General features: G+C 56.7%; 2 protein-coding genes across 8 annotated transcripts in view; one reads left to right on the top strand and one right to left on the bottom strand.

The window, feature by feature from the left end:
- The window catches only part of TNPO3 (transportin 3), an 81,204-nt gene extending 66,797 nt beyond the window's left edge, over positions 1-14,407 (top strand). Inside the window, exons 15-23 of the mRNA XM_037889445.2 lie at positions 1,313-1,373; positions 1,939-2,079; positions 2,777-2,893; positions 5,028-5,122; positions 5,803-5,959; positions 6,613-6,780; positions 7,550-7,662; positions 11,984-12,074; positions 13,349-14,407. Coding sequence (XP_037745373.1) covers positions 1,313-1,373; positions 1,939-2,079; positions 2,777-2,893; positions 5,028-5,122; positions 5,803-5,959; positions 6,613-6,780; positions 7,550-7,662; positions 11,984-12,044 — 913 coding nt within the window. The 3' untranslated portion in view covers positions 12,045-12,074; positions 13,349-14,407. The remainder of the gene's footprint in view (positions 1-1,312; positions 1,374-1,938; positions 2,080-2,776; positions 2,894-5,027; positions 5,123-5,802; positions 5,960-6,612; positions 6,781-7,549; positions 7,663-11,983; positions 12,075-13,348) is intronic.
- The window catches only part of IRF5 (interferon regulatory factor 5), a 52,311-nt gene continuing 42,279 nt past the window's right edge, over positions 14,157-24,188 (bottom strand). For 6 of the 7 annotated variants that reach the window (XM_043521427.1, XM_043521432.1, XM_043521431.1 and 3 more), the window contains 6 exons: positions 23,876-23,928; positions 22,677-22,707; positions 21,282-21,593; positions 20,645-21,034; positions 20,279-20,397; positions 18,625-19,428 (listed from right to left, as the gene is read on the bottom strand). In XM_043521427.1, coding sequence (XP_043377362.1) covers positions 19,192-19,428; positions 20,279-20,397; positions 20,645-21,034; positions 21,282-21,593; positions 22,677-22,707; positions 23,876-23,928 — 1,142 coding nt within the window. In that variant the 3' untranslated portion in view covers positions 18,625-19,191. Of the gene's footprint in view, positions 19,429-20,278; positions 20,398-20,644; positions 21,035-21,281; positions 21,594-22,676; positions 22,708-23,875; positions 23,929-24,188 lie in introns of all 7 variants that reach the window. The other variant, XM_037889441.2, reaches the window with a different exon arrangement.

Here is a 24,188-nt window from a genome sequence, read left to right as displayed (position 1 = left end):
GGATCTCTGGCTGTATCTTACTCTCTCGGCTATCTAATCTTCCTCCCCCACCTGGGGTGAGGCGCACTCGACAAGAACGCAAGCCACGTCAATGGCATCGCTTCAAGAAGTGACTCTGCTTGACATTTGCAAAGCAGCTGCATGGAGTTCCTTCCGCACGCTCTCAAGACATGCTTCAGTGCAGGACTCCTCCGCTGACGCCTGCTTGGGGACAGCAGTCCCTGAAACAGCTCTGCTGCCTGCATCCGCGGGCCCCCCATCTGCCTTGAGTCTTGCTGGTCAGTCACTGCCAGTGGAATACAGATCAGGACCAGCACTTAAAGAAGAGAAAGTTACTTACCTTAGAGCAGAGGTTCTCAAACTGGGGGTCGGGACTCCACAGGGCGTCACGAGGTTATTACATGGGGGGGTCGCGAGCTGCCAACCTCCACCCCAAACCCCACTTCGCCTCCAGCATTTATAATGGTGTTAAATATATAAAAAACTGTTTTTAATTTATAAGGGGGGTCGCACTCAGAGGCGTGCTATGTGAAAGGGGTCACCCGTACAAAAGTTTGAGAACCGCTGCGTTTGGGTAACTGGAGGTTCTTTGCAATGTGTGGTCCCTATCTGTAGTCTACCTCCACATCCTTCCCCTCTGCTTCCGAGCAGTCTTGAATTAGCTGCAGAGAAGGAACTGGAAAGGCGGTCAGGGCGCCCCGCCCTATATCTCCTCAGCTGGAGGAACGAGGAGACAATGGCACCTGCATGGACCAATGGAAGCTGCTTTCAAGAATTCTCCGTCTCTGAGTGTGTGGAGCGCATGCGTACGCACAGTGGACTACAGATAGGGACCACACATCTCGAAGGCCCTCTGGTTACTATAGGATAAGTAACTTTCTCTGCTGTGGAGAGAGCCAGGTGAGCTCCTGTGTACCCCATGCCATAGTTACTGTGTGTAATGCCCTGCCTTGAACCGGAAACCAGGCAATAAAGTACAGCCTTATCAGTAGTGACTCCTTCTGGCTGGGAAATGTGCTGGAGTCCAGTACGCAGTGGGTCTGCAGCCCCAGAACCAGCCCCCAAGGTGACCCTCTTGTCTGTCCTCTCGTCAGAGGGGCTAAAGAGATTAAATTCCCCTCCCCCACTCCCAGGTCGTGTCTCCAGATGTGGGAAGCGTATTCTGTTTGTGTTTATGCAGTACGTGTGCTGGGGGGGGAATGGAGGCCCTCGGTGGTCAGGGCTGTCACCCAGGTGTGTTTCACCAGCACTGAGTTAACACAGAATAGCTCCTGTTTAAAAAGGCACTTGACCCTTTTGTTGCTTTTCCCAGGCATACCAACCCCATTGTAGAAAATGGCCAGACCCATCCGTGCCAAAAAGTCATACAGGAAGTAAGTGAACATCGGTGCCAGGCCTGGGGCCATCCTTCTCCGTACGTGTCTAGCCAGGAATTGGGGTGTCCCCGTCACTGAATGCTCAGGGGCAGATCTGGTCTCCTCCACAGGGCATTTGGCTTTGGGCTGGTGAACAGGAGTGAGCCCCAGGTACAGTCCCTGCTGGCTTGTCCCTGTGGTCAGAGAAGAGAGGCTGGTGTAGAACTGCTGAGAGGGGGAAGTTGGGCATGAAGAATCAATGGGCTTGTATCCTAGTTGCTTTCACTCCTTTCCTTGGTAAATAGAGGAATTAAGGCAAACCTCGAGCAAAACATTGTAGCCCCTTCTTTGCCAAGTGCTTTGAGATCCATGGCTGTGTGAGAGCCAGGGTCACTGGATACGCGGGAAGGATTCCTTCCATCCAGGAGGTGCCCACAGCTTAGGTCGCCTGGCAGTTGGGTGGTGTACCTGAGGGTGTGTCTCCCCAGTAGTTGGGGACTGTCGGGACGCAGAGTATTGTAGTCAATGGGGTGGTTGTGGGGTCCCTCCTGAATGCCTTGAACCCTCCCTTGTCCTTGCTCAGATCTGGCCGGTCCTGTCGGAGACCCTGAACAAACATCGTGCCGATAACCGCATTGTGGAACGCTGCTGCCGGTGCTTGCGCTTTGCTGTCCGCTGTGTCGGCAAAGGGTCTGCGGCCCTGCTACAGCCGCTGGTCACGCAGGTGAGCGCGCCCGGGGGGAGACGCGTGGCGGAGGAGCGTCTCGTCCGGTTGGGGTGTCTTGAATCGGTGTGCGCAGAAAGCGAAATCTCACAACTGGTCAGGTGGCTGAGCCCCTGGGTGAGATTTACAGCCCCCAGGAGGCTGGGAGGTCTGGGACGGTTAAAAGTCTGTGTGACACTTGGAATACCTGTAAACAGGTCAAGGTGCACAGGTGACTCTGAGCTGGTGGAGACTCTCGTGGTGAATGTTTATAAATACTGAAGCCAGGTGCGACGTAAGAGGAAGCCGTGCTGGCTTCATGAGTACACATGCGGCTGCTCTAATGACATGGGAGACCAGCCCTACTTCTGGGCAACTGTTGGTTGTCAACAGCGGTTGGACTGGAAGCCCCCCGCTCTCCAGGGACAGCTAAGTACGGGAATGGGCCCAGGCGGCCACCCTCCATTGAAGCCCCAGGGATAGGCCTCTGTCAGGGCGGAGACTGGGGTATCGGGCCAAGCTGGCCCTTTGCAGGGGAGAATTTCTCCCGTACTGCAAGCGAATCGCCACTGGGGACTGGAAACCTGGCCAGGCCATGGGCTTCCCGGTGGTAGGAAATGCCTCTGCTCTGTCGAGCTCCTGGCTGGGGCCAGCTGACGTCGGCCGCGTGTCTTGGAGTGGAATGTGAGCTGGAGTAAGTTTGCTGTGTCCTTGGCAGATGGTGAACGTGTACCAGGCGCACCAGCACTCCTGCTTCCTGTACCTTGGCAGCATCCTGGTGGACGAGTACGGGATGGAGGAAGGCTGCCGGCAGGGGCTGCTGGACATGCTGCAGGTAGGTGTCATGAAGGCACGTCCAGTTATGTGTATAAACGGTACCCGCTCCCTGCCGTCCCACTAGGCTTCAGCTTTTTGATGCCTTTTTTCCCCTCCGTGCGTTTCTCACTGAAAGCCGATGGGACTTCATCTTCCAAGTGTCACTTTTGAAAATGGGTCTTCAGCTCCTAAGTCGCTCAGATGTTCTAGAGAATATTTCCGCTGGGCTGCCCTTGGGACTCGCCCCCGTTCAGCAGCTGGCACAGCCGCATCCCTCGGTACAGATGAGGACGCTGGACCGAGCTTGCTGTGGCTTTCCCCAGGGCGCTTCTGTATGACCTTTGCCTGATGTTCACAGTGGTCCCTACCTGATATGGGGCACGTCTCCCGCCCAGACGGCAGCTGTGTAAACAGCCAAAAAGAGGAACGCTTTGTTTAAATGCCCTCTGCCCTCGTGTCGATTGCTGTGGTTAGTGGCAGGGATTGCTGCGCTGTGCCAAATGCCCGGTCAGTGAAACCCAAACCAGCCCCTGCCCCACCTGCAATTCCTTGATGCTGCTGTGGTGGTGCTGGTGGAATGGGAGAAAAACGTCCTTCCGCTGTGTTCCCAGCGTGGGCCCCCTGTGCTGGTAAATAAACGTGGATCCAGCGCAGGAAATCAAAACACCCAGTGGGGGGGCGGGGGAGCAGTGGGAGGAAGGGGGATAAGGAACTGATGGTTCTTCTGAACCCATAACATTCCTTCTAAAAGCGCGGCTCGCTCCCTGATCTAGGCACTGCCCAAGCTGTGACTGGCTCAGACACAGCATCTGCGTGCTTGGGGCATTACGCGTTCCCAGCACTGGGTGAAGGTTAAGCCTGGCTGTCTCCATTCTGCATCTCTGGCACCTGCTGGCTAGCGAGTGGCCAAGAAGTCAGGCCTCCGCCAGCTACACCTCACTGGTTTGTGGGGACCCCGGCCGCTCATGGAGCCCCATCACTGGACTCTCACTGTTCCTCCCAGCTAGTGCACTGCTTGTGTACGGGCATGGAAGGGACCGTCCTATGGCTTAGGCCCCACAGCTGGAGTCAGGACACCTAGGTTTGTCCCAGAACTGTTTGGCCTTGGACAGGTTTCCTGTCTCTAAAACGGGGAGACTGATTCCTGCCTCCCCGGGGCCCTGAGGTTAAGTTAATGTTTGTAAAGTGATTTGAGCCCCATAAATGCAAGGCGATTTGTAAGCGGGTGGGTGGTATTACTCCTGGCTGCGTGGGTGAGCCTGAATGATTCAGGGAGACCAGGAAAATGGGGAGAGAGTTAAGCGACCAGGTGCTCTGCCTCCGCGGTTTTGCTTCCACCTGGATCTAGGAGCTCAGACTTCTGTAAACCACCAGACACCCCCGCAACAGTGCCCCATTGTAATCCGAAAAGCCTGCATGCTGCAAAGTGAGCATGCCCCCTCTCTCTTCTTCCCTCTGCCCCCTTGTCTCGTCTTCCCCCCTTTCTCTGCCTACACCCTGAGGACAAATTGAAATGTGAATTCCTCATTTCCATGTCATAACTGATGGCCTGTATACTGAAGTGGGAGAAAGGGTAATGGAATTTATTGGCTAGCTTAACCAGGGTTTCCTCATGTACTTTTTCCCACCATGCAAGAAGCCAGAGTGTAGCTTATTCAACTGCCTCAGTACACTGATGTGTATTCATTTGTGACTCCTTTCATATCATGTTAACTGGATTCCAGAACCTATCTTCATTGGCCGTTGGAGATTTGGTGAATCTTACCCGCATGCTCAGGGTTTAGCTGATCACCATATTTGGGGTCGTGAAGGAATTTTCTTCCAGGGCAGATTAGAAGAGGCCCTGGAGGTTGTTCGCCTTCCTCTGTAGCATGGGTCACGGGTCACTTGCTGGAGGATTCTCTGCTCCTTGAAGTCTTTAAACCACAATTTGAGGACTTCAGTAGCACAGACATAGGTGAGAGGTTTATCGCAGGAGTGGGTGGGTGAGATTCTGTGGCCTGCGTTGTGCAGGAGGTCAGACTAGATGATCATAATGGTCCCTTCTGACCTAAATATCTCTGAATCTATGACAAACTCAGTGTCTCATGCCATCTCTAGAGATCATGGAGTACGTTAATTTAATTAACCGGTCCCCTTACCCCTTCTCCTAGGCACTGTGCTTGCCTACCTTCCAGCTCCTAGAGCAGCAGAATGGCCTTCAGAACCACCCAGACACCGTGGACGACCTCTTCCGGCTAGCCACCAGGTAACCACTCCACCTAAACACGGGATTGCTCCCTTACATCTGGCCGGTTCTGCTCCTTACGCACTGGGTGGTTGAGTGCTTCCCAGGCAGAGGGAGCTTCCGTCTTTAACTCCCTCTCTTCCTTTGGATTTATAAGCTGTACAAATGGCACTCCCCCCCACCCCCAGTACCCTTAGGTTAATGTTCACAATCCTATCAGAACGGCCTGCCCACTGCACCCACGAATCGAGGCTCGTCAATAACCGTCACAAGAAAGCCACCCTCGCGGCACATGCACGTCCTCCAGAGTCCCCTGCCAGCCCAGGCGCCTCGGTAGCTGCCGTAGGTGCTTTGGCTGAAGCACGGGGTGATCTTGGATTTGGAAGTGGTCAGGACTTTCCCCAGTTCCTCGAGTTCCAGCCATCGGCATGGAGGATAACTTAGTCTCCAGCAGGGTGCAGTGCAGTACAGCTTGTAGTCAGGAAGTTGCCTTCTGGGGCTGGCCTGTGAATCAGGAGGGCGGTTGGGAGCTGGAGGCCCCGGGGTCTTGCTCTGACTAGCGCTGGAGCAAAGGGAACGTTCCTCTGAACCCCACTGCGGCTGTGTCCTTGGGGCGTCCGTCCAAACCAGCCTGCCAAGCAAAACTGCCTTCTAGCTCACACCTCACTGATCGCGCCCTGATCTCTCTCTGCCCTGCCCAGGTTCATCCAGCGCAGCCCAATCACCTTGCTCCGCAGCCAGGTGATCATTCCCATCCTGCAGTGGGCCATCGCCTCCACCACCCTGGACCATCGGGACGCAAACTGCAGCGTCATGAAATTCCTGCGTGACCTTGTCCACACCGGGGTGGCCAATGACGTGAGTGATTCCCAGCGTTTCTTCTCCTAGCGGTGGGGTCACATACGGCCCTGCCCAGTCGGCTCGGGGAAGCTGAGCTTTACCCCCACCTGAGAGAGAGGCTGGCTGGTTTGGGTGTTGCTTTGCTTGTTGCATTTATCTGTGTTGCTCTTGGAATTGCAGCTGACAGATGAACCATTCAAAGCCAGGTGAGATTTGGACTCCCACCTGCCCATGGGGAGCCTTAGCCTGCAGTGCTGTTCCCAGGTTAACCAGACCAGCAGGGTCGCTCACGCAGTGCTCTGCTGGAGGAAATGCCTTCCTAAGGGTGAACCGCCGCTGCCCTGGTCTCGCCCCTTGCCCCGGGAGGCTGGTTCCTGGCTCTCACTCAGGCCACGTGCAACAAAAGGCCAGTTGTTGCTTGCTGGGGCCATGGGGCAGTTGGTGCCGGTGTTCGTGCCCTGCCTATGCCAGGTTGCTCGGTGCCAGCAGGCAGCACCGGAACCCAGGGTGCTACCTTTCCATCTTCTCTTCTGCCCGGCGCGTCGGTCACTGCAGCGAGTTCGGCCTCGATGAGCAAATGGCGCTGGGAGGTGGGAAGGGATGCAGAGGTGGAAATGTGCCCCAGGCCACCATGCTGGGCACTGCTCATGCGGCCCCTCTTCCCTCTGCAGCACGAGGAGGACTTCGAACTGCGGAAGGAGCTGATTGGGCAAGTGATGAACCAGCTGGGCCAGCAGCTTGTGAGCCAGCTGCTGCACACCTGCTGCTTCTGCCTGCCGCCCTACACCCTGCCCGACGTAGCCGAGGTGCTCTGGGAGATCATGCAGATCGACAGGCCGGTACGGTTGGCCAGGCAGCCCCTGGAAAGAAAATGTAGTAGAAGTCTAACGCAGGACTGCCTTGAGCCCGGTGTTGGCACGGGGAGAAACTGGCCTGCCCGGGGGATTCAGGGGATGGGGTTGGACGAAAGGTGGGGCGAGCGATTAGCAGCTGTCAGAACATCCAGGGTCAATTTCACCAGGCTGAATAAAAAAAAATCGCGTCTCCTCTTCAATTACAGCGGTGAAGATTAGTACCCACCCGCTACTCCACCTCCCTCAAATGCTCCAATCCCAGCGCTTTTCGCTCTGTGATTCTTGCTAGCTGGCTTGTCTGTCTCTCTACTTCATTCCCACTCCTTCCTGCTTCAAGACTTGCCGCAGATCCTGTCTCCCCACCCTCCCTCCAAAGTGGGTTCTCAGTTCTCAGCCAGCGCAGGAAGATTGCGCTCTTGAGGTGCCCATGGGCTGATAGCCGCTGCAACAAAACGCAGTCCTTGCTCAACCCGAGCTGAGTCTGTCCCTGCTGGGTTGTGAATCATTCCGAGCAGTATCTGGGCACGAGCAGGGTTTAGTAGTCACTTGGAATGATTCATTCCGGCCGTACAAAGACAACACGTAAAAATGAAACTTAAAGATAGGCCCTCTTTCCTAGCAGGCTGACTAGCAACGCTGCCTGGGGATGCAGGGCCTGCCAGCACCTGAGCCCGAACTTGGTCTAGATTTCTTTTTACAGCAATAAAATGTTTAACTTTTTCCTTCCTTCCTCCCTCCCTCCCTCCCTCTCCAGACATTTTGTCGCTGGCTAGAGAATTCACTGAAGGGTTTACCAAAGGAAACAACCGGGGGAGCCATCCAAGTGACGCACAAACAACTTACGGACTTTCACAAGGAGGTGACTAGGTGAGTGAACTCCGTGTTGGCAGGATGCCCTTGTTCGCACAGGTGTTACCATGAGTCATCCCCACGCACCTATCTAGGGCCAGCCGCTGGGCTGTTCCGTGTGACTGTCTGCTCAATCGTCAGAGACTTTTTAAGCCAGAAGGGACCATCGTGGTCATCTAGTCTGACCTCCTGCACATCGCAGGCCACAGAACCTCAGCCGCCCCCTCCTGTAATAGACCCATATCCTCTGGCTGAGTTACTGAAGTCCTCACATCATGGTTTAAAGGCTTCAAGTTACCTTGAATCCACTATATACTTTAATTGAAATCAACAAGCGCCCCGGGCTGCAGAGGAAGGTGAAACCCCCCAGGGGCTCTGCCAATTTGACCTGGGAGAAATTCCTTCCTGACCCCAAATACAGCGATCATCTGCATTGTTCTACAATGGCTGCCAGAGGTGTCCCTTACAGAGAATTAGCACCTCCACTAAAGCCAGCGCCCCCGGAGTCTGCCATGGTGGCTCTTGTGCTGAGAGTGCTCTGCGAGACTTGCAGACTCTCCGCTGGTAAAACCCAGGGGCCAATCTAAAATCCTCCTTTGTTATGTAAAGCGTTAAATGTAAACTTAGAATCAACCTGCCCCCTGCTGTCAGCCCCTGCACTTTGGGTCACTGAGGCAACGAGGGGAAAAGCTCTTACAGATGAGCAAGACCACAAAGCTTCAGCCAACGGGAATAATACTTATAAATGCTATAGCCCCGTATGCACGCATCCCGCTCCTGTGAGGAAAGTCTGATCTTCCATTTACAATTCACAGAGGGAGCCTGCAGCTGCCAGGGTTAGACCTGAGTTGTTCCAGGCTCTGAGAGCTAGGCCGCACCATTCCAGTCACTTGGCCAGTCAGCTAGCTACTGACCCAATCCCTGTCACTTACAACGCAGATTGTCCATGTGATTGTCCTGAAAACCGAAGCACTGATTGTTTAACCTGGAGTCTCTGCCTTGGCACAGGTGGCCCCGGATTCTGAGACTGTGAAAGGATTGATGCCTGTGACTTGGCTTCTCCGAGAGGCTGACTCAGTGGGAGCTGTGATGACTCAGCCCCTCTGAAAATAACGTCCCATGTTGAGATGGGAATTTGAGAGCCTCCATGTTTGAAAATGTTGGCCTTGATGTCTGATAGAACTCTCTGCAAGTGGATTGCTTGGGTGCTCCCGTTATCTCAAGCAATGGAGGTGTCTGATTACTAGGCATTGAGTGAAGATGCTGCTCTGTCATTTGGGCAGCGAGGACCATCATTTGGAATAGATACCAGTTTCTCTTGGTTTTAAGAGAATGCTTTGGGTCAGTGATCAGTTCCACGGCCTGGTATCCCTTTGACTTGCTCATCTTTGAGAGCTTACTCATTGCCTCTGTGACCCCTGCAGCTCTCAGACATTTGGGTAGCTCCAGCGTCCTGCCCAAGCACTAAACTATTCAAATTTGTTGAGGGAATCAATGATCATGTGGGTATGGGGGATCCAGGGGATATAGTGTACATGGTTTTTTAGAAAACCTTTTGACAAGGCCCCTCACCGAAGGCTCTTAAGGAAATTAAGTTGTCCTGGGATAAGAGAAGGTCCTCTCCTAGATCAGTAACGGGCTAAGAGATAGGAAACAAAGGGTAGGAATAAATGGTCTGGAGAGAGAGAAATAGTGGGGTCCCCCACAGGTCTGTACAGGTACCTGTGCTGTTCAACATATTCATTGATGATCTGGAAAAGGGAGCAAACAGTGAAGTGGCAAAGTTTGCAGGTGGTACAAAATTACTCGAGATAGTTAAGTCCAAAGCAGATTGCAATGAGTTACAAAGGGATCTCACAAAACTGGGTGATGGGCAACAAACTGGCAGATGAAATTCAACAATGATAAGTGCAAAGTGATGCACATGGGAAAACATAATCCCACCTACACGTATCTAATGGCCGGTTCTAAATTAGCTGTTACCACTCAAGGAAGAGATCTTGGCGGGATCATGGCTAGTTCTCTGAAAACTTCAGCTCAACGCACAGCAGCAGTCAAAAAAAGCGAACGAAGTGTTAGGAACTATTAGGAAAGGAATGAAAAATAAGACAGAAAATATCCGAATGCTATTCTATAAATCCATGGTGCGCCCACACCTTGAATACTGTGTCCAGTTCTGGTCACGCCGTCTGAGTGGAACTGGAGAAGGTTCAGAGAAGGGCAACACAGATGACTGAGGGTGTGGAACGGCTTCTGTACAAGGAGAGACAAAAAAAACCCTGGGACTGTTCACCTTAGAAAAGAGATGATTTAGGGGGTTATGATAGAGGGTCTATAAAATCATGACTGGTGCAGGAAAGGTGAATAGAGGAGTTATTTACCCTCACCCACAATAAAAACAAAACAAAAAAAAAACTAGGGGTCACCGATGAAATGAATAGGCAGCAGGTTTAATGCAAACAAGAAGTGGTACTTTTTCACACAACACACAATTAACCTGTGGAACTCATTGCCATGGGATGTGTGATGACCAGCAGTATAACTGGGTTCAAAAATGAACTAGATAAGTTCATGGAGGATAGGTCCATCAGTGGCTATTAGCTACGGTGGTCAGGGATGTAACCCCATGTTCTGGATGACTCTAAGCATCCGACTGCCAGAAGCTGGGAGGGGAAGATGGATGGATCTCTGTAAAATTGCTCTATTCTGTTCACTCCCCCTGAAGCTCTTGTACTGGCCACTGTCGGAAGACGGACACTGGGCTAAATGGGCCGTTGGGCTGACCCAGTAAGGCCGTTCTTATGTTCTTAAACTGGGCAGTTCCATTCTGCTGCCCAGACTAGGCGAGGAAGAGGAGTTCAGTTGGATATTGTTCTTTGCCTCCTGTTCTAAACCAACTACACTCCAGAACTGATTGTTACGTGCCCCTCACCGTGGTGTCTGGCTATTCTGTTGCTGTATGTGCTGCAAGCACTCTGGTTCCTTAGTGCCCTTCAGCCCTGCTTAATTAGAATCATAGAATATCAGGTTTGGAAGGGACCTCAGGAGGTCATCTAGTCCAACCCCCTGCTCAAAGCAGGATCAACCCCCAATTTTTGCCCCAGATCCCAAATGGCCCCCTCAGGGATTGAACTCACAGTCCTGGGTTTAGCAGGCTAATGCTCGAATTGTGCAGTGTTGATACATAACTGGTGGTTGGAAGGAGCTTGTTCCCTGGAGGCTTCGTGACCCTTCCCAGCCCCGCCACCCCCATTAACCTTTTGATTTCTGGTGATTTCCCCTTCATCCTGTGGGCGGGCTGCACACAAGTGGGGGTCCTTCCGCCAGGGCCTGTGCAGCGTATCTGGGCTGGGTTTCCTGAGGGAAGAATCCGCTCTTGACTTTCCAAGCCCATGAGAGCTCTGTGCAAACCAAGGCCGCAGTCTGTGTCCCGAGTGATCAGGAATGCCAGAAAGCCCCAGCTGGGGTCTGGAGTCCCCTCCTTTTCCATCGCTTTCCCTCCTCTCCCGTGAGTCCATGCAGTGTCACACGGAGGAGGGAAACCGCAGGGAGTTAGGTGACTGGCTGGCCTGCTCCGAAGCAGGACGAGCTCTGGGATTCCTTCCCCACTGGGCTTTCACAAGCCTGTACGTCGCCCTCAAACACTCACCTCGGTCTTCTCTGCCCTGTGACTCAGCAGCTCCAGGTTGCCTGGGCTGCTGGCTCTGCCCGGGCCTGCACATGGGCGTTGTTCCTCCCCAGCGGTAAAGGGGCAGATCACCTCAGCATGGCCCGGCCTGTTCCTCCAGCTCTTTCACGCCCTTGTGAAACGCCTGCCTTGTGTCTCCGTCAGTCAGAAAGTCAGAGGCCCGGAGCTGGGCCAGGGCCCTTGTCATTCTGGGATTCTGTCAAGGCCCCTTCTCGGTTGGATGTTTTCCTGCTTAGCTTTCTCATCTCTGCAGCCTGGCCCTCCCAGCCCTTCCTGGGAGGCAGCAGGCAGCGTTCCTTCTTTGCCCGTAGGAAAACTGAAACACTCACGCCAGCGCCCGGGAGCCCCTGACCCCCAGTCCTGTGCTGGGACCACACGATCGCACCCAGTGTGTCCTCGCTGAAGCCCGGTCAGGCTGCCTGAGTGTTCAGACACTTCCCCGAAGGGTCGGTAAAGGTCACGCTCGGCCCCAGGTCGGTAAGGTGGGAAATCAGCAGCTGTGACGTGGCCCGCTGCTGTCTGTGTCGGGGGGAAGGAGGGGCCTGCACAGGCCTGACTTCCTGTAGCATCTCCCAGCTTCTGCTTCAACTCAGCCTTCCCTGGCAAGGGCCTGGGTCTTCCCTTCCCCTAACAGCCACCCTTGTCTTTCAGTGCTGAGGAATGTAAACAAGTGTGCTGGGCCCTGAGGGACTTCACCCGGTTGTTTCGATAGCTCGCGCACCCACTCTGTGCCTGTCTCCAGGTTAGTAGATGCCGTCTGGTCGCCCGCCAGCTCCGGGTGGGCACCTCCCTGCGAGGGCAGCCTGCTGGGCGAGCTGTCCCCGACCTCAGGGAGGGCAGGGGTGGGGCCTGTAGTACAAGTTAACCCGTTGGTTGCCAGCGGGTGGTAAGAGCGGTAAGTCTGAGACGTGCCAAGAGGTGGTTGGTTGTGAGAATCCTGGGTCACCGTGGTAGAGAAGACAGCCTGAGGCCCATGTATCGAAGCGAATCCATCCTAGACCATGTCTGGGGTGAAAGGCTGGTCAGTGGCCGATGTGTGAAAACCCTCGACTTAGACGCAATCTGCATGCTGCACCCAGGTCCCAGCCCGCTGATCCCACACGCTAAGCCCATCCCCGGACACTGGCTACCAGGTGTTGCACATGTACCCAAAGGGAGTAGCTACCTCTGGAGCGTTTCTCTGGCATGTGCTATGGAGCCAATGCACGGCCAGGGGTTGATGGACAAAATAATCCAGCACCCTGTGGGGGATGGACTCCTGAGGCCATTTGCTGTTTGCCATCCCCCTGCCTTCTGGGATAGCAATCTGTGAAAGCCCTGCTGGGCCTCAGAGTGCTGGCTGGTGGGAAGCCAGGGTTTCTAGCCAGAGGTGATGTGTGCAATGTGGCACTGCTGACTTGGAGCTGCCCTCGCCTGCTGGCACCCCCCAGTTGTTAGCTTCAGCAGCTATTTCATCTGTAAAGGGCCGGTGACAGCTTGGGATAATGGGGTCTTTCACATCAAGGCTGCGCGTTCCAATTCAACCCAGATGGATGAGTCGTCTTGAGCATCTGAGGGCAGCTTGATTGTCAGTATGAAACTCAGTGGGAGTTCCCAATGGATGGGTGACAAATCAGCAGCACTCCTTGGTCTCGGCAAATAGACCAAGCTCTAAATCCATCCTCCTCGAGGGGGCCTTTCAGGTCAGGAGAGAGTCATGTTGGCTAGGGGGCAGGTTCGGGCATTGCTGCTGCCCACGTAGCTAGAGAAGCTCATCCCAGGACTGTTGTTCACCAACACTCAATTAAAGACCATAAAAGCTTTGCTTAGTGCCTTCGGTGCAACTTTCAGCCTCTGGGCTCGCTCGCAGCCGTGGAGTTACTCTGTATTTCCAGCAGTAAACTGGGCCCTGTGGCACTCGGGAGTCCAGAGCGTCTCTCTAGGTGGTGAGCTCTTTGGGGCAGGTGGGAGCCTCTCTTCGTAGCCATAAATCGCCTTGCTCTGGAAATCCTGACTCTGCTTTCTGTCCCCTGCCAGGAATGTCTTTTTATTTAGAAGACAGGAAATAACAAAACCAAGAATGTCCCACAATCAGCAGACTTCATTGTGGCCGAGGGCTTTCACTCACTCTAGTGCGCATCGTCAAACCCGAAGAGACGCGCCCCCGCCAGAACAAGCCAGTGACGTTACTGGGTGTGAGTGGGAGGGCAACTCAACCTGACTAAAGATGGCTGCAGCCGGACCTACGGCATCGTGGGGGGGACGCTGCTTTCCTGATGGACTCGCTTTAAAAAAAAAAAACAAAAAAATAAAAAACAAACAAAAAAAGAGAGAAATGAAACAAGAATGGAAAAAAAAATTGCCTGGTAGCAAAAAAAAAAAAAAACAAAAAACAAAAAAAAAAACACCAAACAAAGTAGAAAACTTTCTGTGAAATGAAAAATAAAATAAAATTTACTTAAGGAAACCGTGGGGATTAAAAATACACACCTAGCAAAACCCCTTGTCTGCACTGGGAGGGGGGAAGGCACCCAGGTTTTTAGCCCACTTCCGGAACTCCCCAAGCTCCCTCCACTCCCCCCCGCCCCCTCTAAAAGAGCAATCCGGAGGAGTGGGTTCCCCCGCGCAGCACCGTGGGGATCCCGCTGGTCGCCCCTGTGGAGCGCACTTCCAGAGCTCTGGAAGTTTAAACTTACCACACCCTGCCCTCCTTACGCACCCCCCTCGCTAAATCTGATGCCATCGATCTGTCGGCCTCCGGGAGGAGAATCCGCCTGCGATAGACTGTTATATATTATATATATTTTTCTTTTTTTAGTTTGGGTTTTTTTTTTTTTTTTTTTTAAATTTGGTTTTCTTTGGGTTTTTTACTGTGAGGGGGAGAGAGGAGAAGGGCTCTCGAGGTCGCAGTGACGGGGCTGACTATTTTACTCAACAGATTTGGAAACGACTCCCTGGGGAATCTTACATTGACAAGACCTGAGACCCTGTGCAGGCGTTAGAATTGAGCGCATGCTGTTCCGTCTGGTGTTGTAGCCATCTCGAGAACAAGACAAACGAAAAAAACAAAAAAATAAATTAAAAAATTAAAATGTCGGTTTTGTGCCTCGTGTCTCTGGCTGTTGAACCAGTCTGGACGCCTCTGGCGAGGAGCGGGACTGGCCCCGGCTCCGAAATCCCGGTAACCGTAGGATCTGTCCGCGTGCTTCAACGGGCAGCAAGACCCCGTTACCCTTAAAGGGTAGTACCAGCGAAGGCGGATTGTAGTAACCGGGGGGAAGGGACTGTGCCAAGTGACGTGATATTTAATTTTCTGTGCTTTAGTCACAAGACTTAATCCCAGCTTAACCCTCTTCTCCAACCACCTTGGCTCCTGCTACTCGAGGAAGAGAATTCGCTTCTCCCTTGCACGCTGATTGGCACAGTAGCATTCGCTAACCTGGCTGCATTGCTGTGATCTCGCTGTAATCCTAGGTAGTACCTTTGAAATTACCCTACAGCCTCCCTACTTCGCACTAATGCAGGCCAGGTCTGGTGGGAATTGCTGGATTTTATGACTTAATAAGTAAACGACCAAAGAGGATCAGAGTCAAGGTGCTTTTTTTTTTTTTTTTTTATTGCACCGCAGCGAGCTTCTGAGCACGGTGACTGAGCGTGACCGCCATTTCATTGCCTTCTGGTGTCCGTTGTGTAAAAGCAGCGCGCCTTCAAGGCCGCTGCGCTGTACCATCCGGCTAGTCAAAGCGAGCTGCGGTGCGAGACTCATAAGCACCAGGTGAGCTTCCCGTGCTGCGTATTGGTGAGCAAGGTTCTCTCCTGCAGCCAGAGATCTAGTTAACAATACAGCAGCCTGGAACTGCTCAAAGGAGCCTGGTAAAGGTTTATATGCTAGGCCATCGTGGCTGAATGAGCCACAATTAAATACTACCCAAGCAGCAAATCTATCGCTCTTCTCCTTGACACTTCCCTGCAGGGCCATATGGCTGGAAGTGCCCTGCCCTGCCCTGCCCTGGGCTAAAAGGCAGTGAACGTGCCTGGCTTAGGGCTTTCATCTTTTGGAATCGTAGGGTCTGTGCTCGGAGGTGCTGGTGAGTAGTTCCCTCAGCTGGCCAGCACAGGGCCCACGTGCACTGCGCATCAACTGTCATCCACCCAGGGTGTTTGGCAGCGCCAGCTGGTGCCCATTTGCCACTGACTTTGCTAGGCTCAGGCTTTGTAGCATTTAAGTTCAGGAAGGGGAACGACACAAAAATGCGGTTAAACAGAAATTAAAAGGTCCAGCGCCGAAAGTGAAATCCCTGCAAGCTGCGTGGAAATTTGAAAGGCACCGTAATAGAGGCTCAATTTAAATGTTTTCCCCAAATTGAAAAACAGTGAGAGAACCTCAGAAGAGCCACCATGGCTAAACAACAAAGTAAAAGAAGCAGTGAGAGGCAAAAGGCGTCCTTTAAAAAGTGGAAGTTAAATCCTAGTAAGGAAAATAGGAGCATAAACTCTGGCAAGTGAAGGGTAAAAATAGAATTAAGAAGGCCAAAAAAGAATTTGAAGAACAGCTAGCCAAAGACTCCAAAAGTAATAGCAAAATTTTTTTAAGTCTATCAGAAGCAGGAAGCCTACAAACCAACTGGGGGGGGGGGGGTGTCACTGGCCAATTAAGATGCTAAAGGAGCACTCAAGGATGATAAGGCCATTGCAGAGAAACTAAATGAATTCTCTGCATTGGTCTTCAGGGCTGAGGATGTGAGGGAGATTCCCAAACCTGAGCCATTCTTTTTAGGTGACAGATGTGAGGAACTGTCCCAGACTGAGGTGTCAATAGAGGAGGTTTTGGAACAAATTGATAAACTAAACAGTAAAGTTACCAGGACCAGATGGTATCACCCAAGAGTTCTGAAGGAACTCAAATGTGACACTGCAGAACTAGTAACTGTCGCCTGTAACCGATCATTTAAATCAGCTTCTGCACCAGATGACTGGAGGATAGCTAATGTGAGGCCAATTTTTAAAAAAGGGCAGTCAAAAAAAAAAAAGCCAACTGACTCATCAAGAAAGGGATAGATAAGACAGAAAATAGCACATTGCCTCTCTCTAAATCCATGGTTTGCCCACAGCTTGAATCCTGCATGCAGATGTGGTCTCCCTATCTCTAAAAAGATATATTGGAATTGGAAAAGGTTCAGAAAGGGGCAACAAAAATGACTAGGGGCATGGAACAGCTTCTGTATGAGGAGGGATTAATAAGACTGGGACTTTTCAGCTTGGTAAAGAGACGACTCAGCGGAGATATGATTGAGGTCTATAAAATCATGACTGGTGTGGAGAAAGTAAATAAGGGAGTGTTATTTACTCCTCAAACACAAGAACCAGGGGTCACCAAATGAAGTTAATAGGCAGCAGGTTTAAATCAAACAAGGAAGTATTTCTTCACACAACACAGTCAACCTGTGGAACTCCTTGCCAGAGGATGTTGTGAAGACCAAAACTATAATGGGGTTCAAAAAAGAACTAGATAAATTCATGGAGGATAGGGCCATCAATGGCTATTAGCCAGGATGGACAGGGATGGTGTCACTAGCCTCTGTTTGCCAGGAGCTGGGAATGGGTGACAGGGGATGGATCACTTGCTGGTTCTGTTCATTCCCTCTGGGGCACTTGGCATTGGCCACTGTTGGAAGACAGGATACTGGGATAGATGGACCTTTGGTCTGACCCAGTATGGCCGTTGTTACGTTTGCCCATGTCCCTGCCCTCCATCAGCCAAGGAAAGGTAACCAGACCCTCTGCACTTACACCTGCCTTGACCAAGTCTCTAGGTGGTGGGATAAGGGCGGGTAATTGTTGCAGAGCACAGGACCAGGGTACATAAATGGCCGACACTCTGTCTCCTGGCACCTGATGGCCTGGCCCTTCCCCCCTGCAAGGTGAGAGCTAAAGGGTTGTAGAACAAAGGAATCCGGTGACCTCCTGGCCCGGGACAGGGACAAAGCCCAGAGGAGGAGGGGCTGGAGGGGGAGTCAGTTGGGGGCTGGCTGGGGACGAGGAGTGAAGTGCAGACATGGTTGTCTGGCTCACTGCCCCCCAAAATGGACCCGGGCTGAGGGGTCCTGTTCTCTGCACCTACAAGCTCTGTGTTAGACCACGTTCCTGTCGTCAAATAAAGCTTCTGTTTTACTGGCTGGCTGAGAGTCCCGTCTGACTGCGGAGTTGGGGGGCAGGACCCTCTGGCCCCCCCCAGGACCCCGCCTGGGGGACTCGCTGGGGGAGGCGCATGGAGAGCAGAGGAGGCTGAATGCTCCGAGGTCAGACCCCGGAAGGTGGAAGCTGTGTGAGCTGTGTGTCCTGCAGACAGGCTGCTCCCGGAGAGGAGGCTCCCCCAGAGTCCTGCCTGGCTTCGTCGGGAGCAGTCCCAGAGCATCGCCCGGGGACGCCGGGACAGTCCGACCCCAGGTTTGTGTACCAGGCACCCTGCTGTCTAGCTGCCAACACAGGCACGGGCTGGCTGGTCGGCCCGTGTCCTGCTCCACTGGGGGTTTGGTACGCAGGGACGTGGGCTTTGTACAATGCTCTACCCTGAGGCAAACGGCTTAAAACGTCTCCACAGGCGCTCGGCCGCAGCCAGGGTCGGCGGAAACCCCGCCGAGCCCAGCATCCAAGCAGGGGCCTGTCTCAAAGGAAGGGCTGTTGCTTGGCCTCTGTAAAACTGACCAGGCCAAAGCCACGGGGAAGGGAACGTAGACACAGCCATGCCTGCTGGGGCTTTTTCAGCCCCACTTGTTCAGTCAGGCAGCCGGTGCCGCAGCCGTGACGAACTCGGGGGGAAGCGCCCCGCTCCTGAGGAGGTTACGGCCCAGCAGTTACAAAGACGGGGCTAACCTGCCCGGCAGCTGCCAAGTCATTAAGGCTTCAGGCTCCCGGCTGCAACTAACCCGGCTTCGGCTCCCTGGTGGCCTGGCTAGGCTGGGGAGCAGCAGGGCCCTGCCCCCAGCCACCGTGCTGGAGCCCGAACCGGGGCGGTTTGGTCAGTTTCCGACGCGCACACGGCTGCAGGCGAGCGGCCGGGCCTGCACACGCGCCCTGGGTGCTGAGGCAGGCAGAGAATCCGCGGGTCAAAGGCTGCCTGTGGTCCCGGGCGGCCAAGCCCCGGGCGGGCCCTTAGGCCTGGGCTTGCTACGCTCTAGCTCCTCTCCCCCGGGGGGGGGCCGCGTTTCGGGGAGCGCAGGAGCTCTGGGCTGGGGGGCTCAGCGTGTGCTTTTCCCTATGCTGAATGCTCATCGGGCCGGCCCCCCTCAGAAGAAGCCTCACACACACGCGCACGCAGGCAAGTGGTTGCTTTTATTAACAGCTGAGCACGTCCCCTGCCGCGTCTCTGTGCCAGGCCAGCTCCCGGGGCCGTGCCGCCAGCTCCCGGACACTGTGAATGCAGCATCGCCTCGGGCTCAGCCGTGCCCACGGGCTGGATCAGGCCCAACGGCCGGGCCTGTCCTTTCAGCAGGCCCCAGCCCCTGCTGCCCACCCCCCAGGCAGAGTTCCCATAAATGCCCAGGGCTGTGGGTCTAACCCAGTCTCTTTCCTCCATGGCAGGCATTGCCTGGCCCTGCAGTGCTCTGGCAAGGTGGGGCCTGGCCCGCAGCCTAGCGTATTCCCAGCAGGCGATGGCGTGGGCCGGCCTCCATTCATCCCAGGCAGGAAGGGCCCCCTCCCCCGGCCCCTTTGGGGTCCACAGCTGGTAGCTGGGAGGTTGGCGGCAGCCTGCGCTGACGGAGTGGAGATCAGTTTGCCTCGTCTCCCCCTCCTCAGGGCTGGCGTGCACGGCTAGGCTCACACGGGCGCCCGTCAGGAGGGAGGGGAAGCGGGTGAGTGTCTGCGACGTGCCCACGTCCTCACTGCTGCATGCTGCTGGCCTGCATTGCCCAAGGGCCCGGGCCTGGCTCCAGGGTCGAGGCCGGGGGGGCCTGCAGGCTCTGCTGGTTTTGCCAGAGCTGATGCAGCTCCTTGAACTGCTCCACCATCTTGTCTTTCAGGTCCGGATGGGAGATCTGCAGGCGGATGCTGTCTGCCGACCAGGAGAGCTCCCCAGAGAACATCTCCAGCAGGATGCGGGCGGCCACTGGCACGACCTGGGTGGCAGACAAACAGCAGGCCGTAGCTAGCCCGCTCCCCTCTGCAGCCTGCTCACCCCTGCCCCTTCCCACCCTCAACCCCTTGTCTGCCCCCCACTTCCTGGAAGGATCCGGGGCTGAGTCACCCAGCCTCCGCTTGGGAGTCCCTGCTACCGCCCTGCTCCGAGCACGTTCCCTTCTCTCCGCCTGAGCCCTGCCAGGTAACAGCCTCCTCTTGCTGCTGCGTCTCCACCCCTCCCAGCAGGCCAGGGCTGCGATTAGAGCGATTAGAGCGTAAGCTGCACGGGGCAGTGTGAAAATCTCCGAGCTTGGCCCGGGGAGGGGAGGGGCGGAGCGGTCGGCATGACCAGGGGGCCTGCTGAATGAGGGAGCAGCGAGGAATTGGTGACCGAGTGTCCCGTCCAAGTACTGATCGGTCACCCCACTCCCAGCCCGAGATGCTCTGGTGACCCCCTGCTCGAGAAGGGTATCGCGCACACGCCTGGCCCTCAACTCCCCCTTCGCAAGCTGCAGGCGTCCCCCGGTCCCAACCACTCGGCCTTCTCTGGGCTGTTGCTGGGGGCCCATGTGGGTCTGCGGGCGCGTCCTCGTTCTAGCCTTGGCCTGCGTGCATGGAGTTCAGTGCAGTCCAGGGGCCCGGGGTGCTGGGCCATCAGGCACCCCAGCTTGGAAGGGCCACGGTTCCATGGCTGGCGTGTCCTGCTGCAGGCTGGGAAGGAGCAAGGGCAGAGATGGGCCAAGCGGGGAGAGGGCGGAGGGTCCTTAACAGAGCCAAACCAGCAGACAGGACCCCAGCTGGGCCCTAGGCCCCGCTCCCAGGGGCGAGAGCGGGTGGGGGACCCCTTACCTGGACAGTGATAAGTTTCTTCTCCTTCGGCTTCTGGTCCGGCCACTCCTCTCCGAAGCAGAGGAAGATTTCGAAGGGGGGCGGCGTGCTGGTCTGCCCCTTCTGGAACAGGATGAGCCCTAGGGAGCCCCACAGCAGAAACAGCATGAGGGGCGGGGCCCCCGTGGCATTTCCAATCCCCTCCCCCGCCCAGCATCTAGCAATGCCCCCCCGCCCTCCAGCCGCGTGGGAGGGGCCAGGGCCAGAGGAGAGGGGCCCTAGGGAATGGCAGCCAGGAAAGCTGGGGGCAGAGAAGCCACGTGGGGAGGCCAGGGCCAGGGCGCCAGGATGCGGAGGGCAGGGCTGGCCCCCAGCCCCTCCGCTCACCGTTGAGGAAGCTCTCCAGGCTGAAGAGTTTGATCTTCCTCTCGCGCTCGATGGGGTTGGGGCCGGCCCGCTCGCCGGCGCAGGGCCCCGTCCAGAAGACCTTGCACTGACACAGCCGGACGGCGTAGATGTCCTGGCCCTGCAGCTCCAGGATGAGGCCCCGGTCCATGACGTCCAGCAGCTGGTGGGTGTAGAAGCGCTGCTTCTCGTGGGGGATGTGCTCGGTGCTCGGGAAGCGCACCTGCTCCAGCGTGACGGGCCCGAAGAGCTCCACCTGCTCGTGCGTGGGCTCCAGGCTGCTGTGGAACAGCCGGCACCCGTGGGGGTTGCTGATGGTCAGGGAGCTGGCCTGCCGGCCGCGGTAGTGGAACTTGATCTCCAGGTCGGTCACTGGCCGCGGGAAGAGCGAGACAAGCCCGTTAGCCGGGCCAATCGGGCGGGGCCCTGATAACCCTGTGCTCCCGTCGCGCCTCAGGCTCTCCCCCCGGCGTGGGCACGGCGCTAGGTGCTGTCCGGAGGGAACGGCAGGCAGCCCGCGCCCCGGGGAGCCCGCGCCCCAGACTCAAAGGGACAGGGCAAGGAAGCACCGATGGGGAGGGCAGCCCCAGGCAGAGCGGGCAGGCAGGGGGGGTCTTACATGGCAGCATGTGCGGGCTGATGAGCAGGTCGGGGATGAACTGTTCCATGGGCTGCAGAGACACGTCCGCGGGGGGCAGGTTCTGCAGGCTGCCCGGCCCCCCCAGCGGCATGCTCCCGGCGGGGTTCTGGGCGGGCAGCTCCCCGGCTGCGAAGGCACCGGCGGTGGGAGGCGGAGGCGCCGACACATCCGGGTGGAGGAGTTCCTGGGTGCCCAGCGGGGGGAAGGACCCGTTCCCGCAGGCATTGGGATACTGGACTTCCTGCTTCGGCCACACATAGGAGGGGAGCGGCTCCACGCCCTGGCTGCGATCTGCAAGACACCCTGGCTCAGGATCCCCTCGTCAGCCCAAGCCAGCCGCTGGCATCGCCAGCCGTGCCCGGCTCCAGCCCACGACACCCAACACCCAGGCCCTGGGGGCGGGCCAGCAGGCCGGGACTCCCTTGGCACATGGCTCCTGCTTTCCAGCAACCCTGGTGCAAGGGCCCTCACCGTAACGGAGAGCAAAGGAGGAAAACAACTGACCCTTTCGGATGGGAGCTGGTCCTTTAGTGCCCCACACGGGAGGGTGGATCGAGGGTAAAAGAGGGGCAGCCCGCAACTTGAGTGGGATCTCGCTGTGCCAGCCAAGCCCCCGGGGCACTTTGGTAGCTGGGACCGTCTGCGTGGGGGACAGACCCAGCCCGCGACTGGGGAAGAGAGGGACCACCCTGTGTTTCTCCCCACAGCTTTCAGGCTCCTGTTGGAGTCAGGGCGGGGGGCATTGGAGGCTGCTGAGTGCATCGCTCTCCTCTGCCCCACCTTCCCTGATCGGCTGCAGGCAGCTCTGGGCACAGAGCAGGGGGAGCCCATGGGGCTGAGCCGGCAGGACCCCACACCAAGCCACAGCCCCTTCTCCTTCCCCTGTGGAGGCGGGGGTCCGGGCGAAGCAGGGGCAGAGGGGACAGGAGGACTCAGGCAGGAGGATGGCGTAGGGAGAGGGAGGGGCTCAGAGCCCTATGGAATGCAGGGGGGTGCTCAGGGGTGACGAGACTCTGCACCAAGGGGTGCTGGCCCCGGGCGATTGGGCCGCAGTGACCCTGCCAATGGGCCGGGGCAAGGCCGAGAGACGCCCTGGCTGGCGTCCTGGCCCACGAGCTGGATGAGGTCGCCCTGCTCCATCACCATCCCCGGCCTCAGGCCACGCCGGCACCGGGCACCAGCCCCACCGCCTGCCGCAGGGCCTGGGCACTGTCCGAGCTTGCAGGGCACCCGAGGGAGGGAGGGGTTTAACCGGGCAGCAGAGTGGCTTTGTCCCCGGGGCTAAGTAGACGGAGGGAGCAGACCAGCCCTGCAAGTCCTGCTAGCCCCGTCCCCAAGTTGCCAGGCACCCCGGCCGGCCCCCCCAGCACTCACCTGCTATCGTCAGTGTTGTCATTTTCTGCAGCTGTGAGAGAGACAGGAGGCGCTCGGTTACTGGGGGAGGGCGCCCAAGGGCCTGTGACAGACCCAGGGGAGGGGGCAGAGGAGGGCTGGCAACTTTCAAATCACACAAAACCTAACGCCCCTGCCCCGCCCTGGCTCACTCCATCCCCCCCTCCCTCCATCGCTCGCTTTCCCCCACCCTCACTCACTTTCACCGGGCTGAGAAAGGGGGTTGGGGTGAGGGTTCCGGCTGGGGGTGCGGGCTCTGGGGTGGGGCCAGGGATGAGGGGTTTGGGGTGCAGAAGGGAGCTCAGGCCTGGGGTAGGGTGTTGGGGTGCAGGAGGGGATGCGGGCTCCGGGAGGGGGCTCAGGGCTGGGGCAGGGGGGCAGGAGGGGGTGCAGGCTCTCGGAGGGAGTTTGGGTGAGGGAGGGGGTTCAGAGCTGGGGCAGGGGTTTGGGGTGTAGGAGGGGGTGCAGGCTCCAGGAGAGGGCTCAGGGCAGGGGCAGGGGGTTAAGGTGCAGGAGGGGGTGTGGGGTACGGGCTCCAGCCAGGGGGCGCTGACCTCAGGCAGCTCCCGGAAGCGGCCGGCATGTCCGGCTCCTTGGCAAAAGTGTGGACAGGTGGGTCTGCGCGCTGCCCACCCCTGCAGGCGCCGCCCCCACAGCTCCCATTGGGTGTGGTTCCTGGCCCATGGGAGCTGCAAAGCCGGCCCTCAGGGTGGGGGCAGCGCGCGGAGCCTCCCTGGCCGCCCCTGCGCCTAGGAGCTGGACATAGCAGCCGCTTCCGGGAGCCACATGGAGCCAGGGCTGGCAGGGAGCCTGCCTTAGCCCCGGAGCACCGCCGACCGGACTTTTAACAGCCCCGTCAGCAGTGCTGACCGGAGCTGCCAGGGTCCCTTTTCGACTGAAGGTTCCAGTTGAAAACCGGACGCCTGGCAACACTAGGGCAGTCAGCCCATGCAGCCGAAGGGATTCCCCCAGCCCAGGGGCTCGGCAGCCAGCCCGTGGGCTAGCAGACGCAGCGCTGTTCAGCAGGTGGGGCGAGCGCAGCGCTCTGCCCTGGGTTTTCAGGGGACACTCAATGGCAAGCTCTGGCAGCCTGCGAAGTGTGTAATGGCTAGTAGCCTCCTGGCCCTATTGCACCCACACTCACGCGCTGGCCAGCTCCGCCAACCCCCTCACTCACTCACCTCCTCGTCGTCCTCGCCCAGGCAGCAGGTGTGATCCTCCCCGGCCAGCGAGTCTGCAATGGAGACAGGGGGGCGGTTAGCAAGTCACACGTGGGAGTCATGGGGCCCGTTGGCGGCAGGGGGTGAGGCTGGAGTCACAGGGCCTGCTAGCTGGGCGGGATCATGGGGCCTGTTTTCTGGGTGCAGTGAGGGTGTCCGGGGTGTGTCACGGAACCTCTTAGCTGGGTTGTGGGCGTGGGTCATGGGTCCTGTTTTTTGGAGGGCCTGGGGGGTGTCCAGGGGCCTGTTAGCTGAGTTGTGGGAGGTGGGTCAG

This window comes from Chelonia mydas, chromosome 1, assembly GCF_015237465.2.
Source record: "Chelonia mydas isolate rCheMyd1 chromosome 1, rCheMyd1.pri.v2, whole genome shotgun sequence".
Taxonomy (NCBI): Eukaryota; Metazoa; Chordata; order Testudines; family Cheloniidae; genus Chelonia; species Chelonia mydas.
This window is presented reverse-complemented; position numbering and strand designations above follow the sequence as displayed.